Source organism: Manacus candei, unplaced genomic scaffold, assembly GCF_025592945.1.
Source record: "Manacus candei isolate 608988 ecotype Guabito, Panama unplaced genomic scaffold, ASM2559294v1 h1tg000015l, whole genome shotgun sequence".
Lineage (NCBI taxonomy): Eukaryota > Metazoa > Chordata > Aves > Passeriformes > Pipridae > Manacus > Manacus candei.
In genome coordinates this window covers 10,486,044-10,490,615 of record NW_026138063.1, presented here as the reverse complement: position 1 = coordinate 10,490,615, position 4,572 = coordinate 10,486,044, and the positions used below count along the sequence as shown (strand labels likewise).

General features: G+C 53.0%; 1 protein-coding gene across 2 annotated transcripts; it reads right to left on the bottom strand.

Annotated features, from left to right (window-relative positions):
• Positions 1 to 232: 232 nt before the first annotated feature.
• Positions 233 to 2,669, bottom strand: RTP2 (receptor transporter protein 2). Of its 2 annotated transcripts, none has more exons than XM_051782325.1 (2): positions 2,370 to 2,669; positions 233 to 1,326 (listed from the first exon to the last, which is right to left on the bottom strand). In XM_051782325.1, exons 1-2 carry the CDS (start codon positions 2,549 to 2,551, stop codon positions 675 to 677), a joined length of 834 nt encoding a protein of 277 aa, XP_051638285.1. In that variant the 5' UTR covers positions 2,552 to 2,669; the 3' UTR covers positions 233 to 674. The 2 variants fall into 2 exon arrangements, with proteins under 2 accessions (XP_051638285.1, XP_051638286.1); XM_051782326.1 differs by lacking the exon at positions 2,370 to 2,669 and adding an exon at positions 2,243 to 2,366.
• Between the last annotated feature and the right edge of the window lie 1,903 nt (positions 2,670 to 4,572).

The following is a 4,572-nucleotide window of genomic DNA, read 5'->3' as shown; positions in this document are numbered from 1 at the left end:
AGAATCTTACATCAGCAGAAAAAGCAAACCCACAGTGAGCAGAGTAAAGGGCCCTGCAGGACACAGCAGGGAGGAGAGGAGAGGACTGCACCTCAGAAACTGCACAGCCAGGGATTTACCTCTCTGCCATGTTCAATTTCACAGAATCACAGAATATTCTGACTTGGAAGGGACCCACAAGGATCATCGAGTCCAACCCTTAAGTGAGTGGCCCATACAGGGGTTGATGCTATGCAAGCAAAGGCAGGAGAGACTAAGGATGTGCCTCCCTGGAAGCTGAGCTCAGATAGAGGATAAAGGCAGCACCAGCTTCTCTCCAAGCTGCTCACACACACTTAGAAAAGGCTTTAGAGAAATTAAAAAGCACAAATGCATCTTTAGGCTGGGGATAAAGGGCTTCTTTTATTCTTGCAAGTAATAAACCTTATCCTTTGCATGGGGTAGCTGAGAGTTATCCACATACGGAACATATTCCCTAAGAAAGCATCACACCCACCAGCTTCCCCAAGGCTTTGGGACAAGGTGCCTGGCTGAGGCATCCTGATGTGTTCCCACGCCACCAGGAGACCCTCCCATGCCAGGAGAGCCTAGCTGAGCCATAAGCCAGTTTTCCAGGCGCTCCATCAGCTCCTCAAGCCATCACCTCAACTCTTCTTTGCAATCCCCAGGTCCCACTACATCCTGGTGAAATAAACCACAAAGAAGATGATCATTGCCAAAACAAAGAGCAAAGAGCTGCCAATGCAGCAGCAGTGTTTCCAGGGGAAGTTGCTACTGCAGGGTGAGGGGCAGTGGATCGAGGCTGTGTGGGGCCCTGAGCCCTGGTGTTTCAGGGACCCATCTGCATCTAACAAGCACTCCCTGTCAACACATTCCGGGGCTGGGCTTGACTTGGTGTGATGGGTCCTGTCCTTGTCTGCATCCATCAAGGCCTTCCAGGCATCCCTCAAGGCCTTCCAGGTCTTCCAGGTATCCAGTGCCGGGGCCTGCCGTGACTTGTTGCAAATGCCGAGCCTGCAGGCCTCGCAGCGGGCACTGTTGTGCGGCCCCGTCACTGGTATATCCACCGCAACTTCCAGGAGATCGGAGGACTGGACAGGCTTATTGTAGAAATACTGGAGGATCTTTACCACCAGATTGTGCAGAATCCTCTCCACAGTCTCCAGGCTGAACTCAGGATACTCCAGCTGAGGGCTGGGGCAGCGCCTGCATTCCTGGCGAAAGACTCGCATCCGTGTTATACCCCAGCCTGGGCACTGGCGCATGTGGAACAGGATGAGCACTTTGGCCGACGTCCATTTGTGACAGCACTGGGAGCACTGAAATCTGAGAGGGCACAGATGAGACCAACTCATCACAGGCTCCCCATATTGAGCCAGAGGCTTCCTGCTCAGCCAGTAGGGACCAGGGAAGCCATGGCTCCTGCAAGCTTTACACTGAACTGTCATCCCCCTACCAGCATGATGCCAGGCTGGGGAGTTCACTACAAATGTGAGCTGAGGGCTGGTCCCAGCATTAAAGATCTTAGCAGCCAGGCTGTCTGCTGGGATCCTTCCCCCACTGCCAAGACCAGGGGTCCTTGGGGTGGGAAACATCAGGCCTCTGTTTGGGACCCCAGCCCCTCACCCATGCCAGCTCATTACAGCTCAGCAGAAAGCCAACATCAAGCCCAGGACTGGGTAAGACAAAAAAAAAAGAAGTAAAATAGAAGGAAGGTGTGGGTGGAGGCTGCTGCACAGGTGAGGATCTTGAGGAGTCTAAAAATCCGCAACCTGCAGCTCTTCATCTTGCACAATCTGGGCTGGAAACAAAGGTCTCCATTTGCTGCCACCTCAGCAGGGTGTCTGATCAATGCCCAGGGTGGAAATGTTTGGGATGGGGCTTCTCATCAGCAATGCAGAGCCACAGCCTCTCTCTGCTGCGAGACCTCACAGCCTGGTGCAGGTGCAGGGGCTGCTGAGGCATCACCCCAGGTCCCGGCAGACGGTGGCTCTCGCTGTCCTCATCCTCTGTGTCCAAACACAGAAGATTTGGTTCTAGTGCGGTGTAACTACCCCTGCTAACTGGAGGAGCTCTTGCATCTTGACACCAACATGGAGAAATTCTGGCCAAATACCAGCTGCCCTTCAGCCCTGTGGAGGCTGCTGCACTCTTCTCCCCTCTAATTATCATGTTTTCCAGTTTGGCAATAACCTACTAAGCTTTGAACAAAAATGGGAAATCCCCTTCCAGCCTCACCCACCTCCGAACTGCCCCTTTTGTGTCAAAACCTGTTTCCAACAAGCAAATTTTGAAAAAGGAAAAGATCCACATGGCAGCCCATCAACCCTTTTCCCGCTCTGATGGGGACCGAGTCGGCAGTCCCCTACCTCCCAAGAGCACGGCGCTGCACAAACTCCTTCCAGTGAGGACTGAGGACCTTCGCCTTCAGGGTGTCATCCTCCTGAAGTGTCCACTGCTCTGTTACGTGCATTTCTGCAAGCTTCTCTTTGAAAATGTCCTGCCAGCTCATCATGGTTCCACCTGGAGCTGTGGAAGTGGCAGTGACCATGCTTGCAGGTCAAGCTTGTGGCTTCTGAGGGCTAATGCACATGTGAAACTGTCTTTTCCCCAAGCTTTTCCTCTTTGTACAATGTCTTTGTACTTGAAGAGGGGAACCTTTGCTCCCATGTGAGCAGCACCGCCCCCTCCTGATCTCTGGGTCAACAGTCCCTGCTGACGCTGCACCAGGTCCTGGCCAGGTAAAATGTCTCCCAAAGCAAGGACAGGTGGGTTTCATCAAGATCCACACATGAACCCCTGACCCTGCAGGGCCATGCTGTCATGATGCTGCTCTGTCCATAGGCAGAGAGGTTGGAAACAAAACCCCCTGCCAGGCTGCCCATGCCCATCACCTTTGCGGCAGTGGGGTGAACTGAGAGAGGTTGCACCCAGCTTAGGAATAATGGAAGTGAAACCCACACAGGACTCAGCAGCCGATAAAGCTCCAGGTAACCTTATCTCTCTCAATAGCTGCCATCAACCATGGTCTATTTTTACCAACTTTCAGCCAACTTAAGCAGAAAAAGGCCTGACATGAAACTGCAGGGTGGAAAGTTGGGGAGGACAGCGCAGCACGTAAAACCAAAAGAGGTGAGGTGTGCTCTGAGCTGAGAGCACCTAGGGAAGGTATGAACAGGAGAGCTGGGGCTGCTTGCAGCCCTGTCTCCCAGCTCACCCCTCTCCAGGTGCAAAGGTCCCCCAGGAAATGCCATGGAGAGCAACGCAGGACAGGGAGCAGGTTAGATAAGATGTCAAATTATAATTGGTCTTGATTTAGAGAAAGATCTGCTGCTTGATAAGGCAAGTCCAGCTTCGGGCAGTCAATGTAGGTAAGTCCCAGCGATGAGCAGGGAGCCTCTGATCTTTGCTGCTGGAAGGGAAAAGCCTACAAGTCGTTTGTACCAAGAGCCCCCCAACACCTTCACAATGTGTGCTGCCAGTCCTGTGAGAGCAGAGGGACATAACAAGGTCCCAGGGCAGACCATATCTTCAGCTTTGAGGTTCTTTCCTGTTTTGAGGTCCTTCCACTCTTAATTACCCCTTGATGCTATCATCTGAAGCAGGATTAGGAGGAAGGAAAGAGTGTTCTTGGATGCAGAGGGGCCAAGGTCTTCAGGATCCTTATGAAGGGGGAGAAAGCCCTAACCTGTGGATGGGACCTGAGTCACCCCATACCCAAGAGCCCTACTATGGGTACATGGGGTCCTGCTTCGGCTAAGGCAGTGAACTACAAGCAGGACAGTGAAGTCATGGTGAAGGTCACCAGTGAAGGTTGGTCATCCCACCAGCCTTTCCAGTGCTCACAGGTGGGGACCAGGGAACATCCCTGGCTCAGCGCTGGTACATAAGAGGAAGGGAGGAAGTAGCAGATCTCCTTGGCCTCTTCTCACTCCTTTCCCAGTGGATCTCATTTCTACAGGTTCACTATAGAAGACTCCTTCATGCATCCTGTCACAGAGGGGTCTCCAGGGCTGCAAATCTTGTGGTGCAGAAAGTGGGAGCTAAGCAGCATCAAGGCTTGCCTTACAGTGGGCACCATGGCCTAGTATGACATGGTGACCCAGCAGCAGCAGGGTACCAGAATGGGGCCCTCACTCTGCAGCATCTGCCTGCCCCCTTGGACTTCTCTGTGTTATTGTCCAAGATTTACTCTGTGGGGGTTTGAATGCAAGAAAAATGCAGGCAGATCTGCCTGTGTGCTACCCCAAACACACTGATCACTTCATCTGGAGGGTCTGTGCTTTCAGCCCAGCTCTTCCTCCCCAGGACTGCTGCCACAGGGCAGAGGGGTGCTCCCAATGGGACAGGCACCGCTCCCCATGCTTCCCACTCCAGGGGCCAAAATACTGCCCCTCAGACACAGTGTTCAGTGGGGATCCAGTGGCACTCCTTGCACAGGGATAGGTCCCTGTCTCCAAAACCCAGCTGTGATGGAAACCAGTCCCCTGTTACATCATGGCAACACAACTCAAATCACAACTCACAATGCACCGAGCCCTCACAGTCATCTCTGAGACAGAGCCGGGTGCT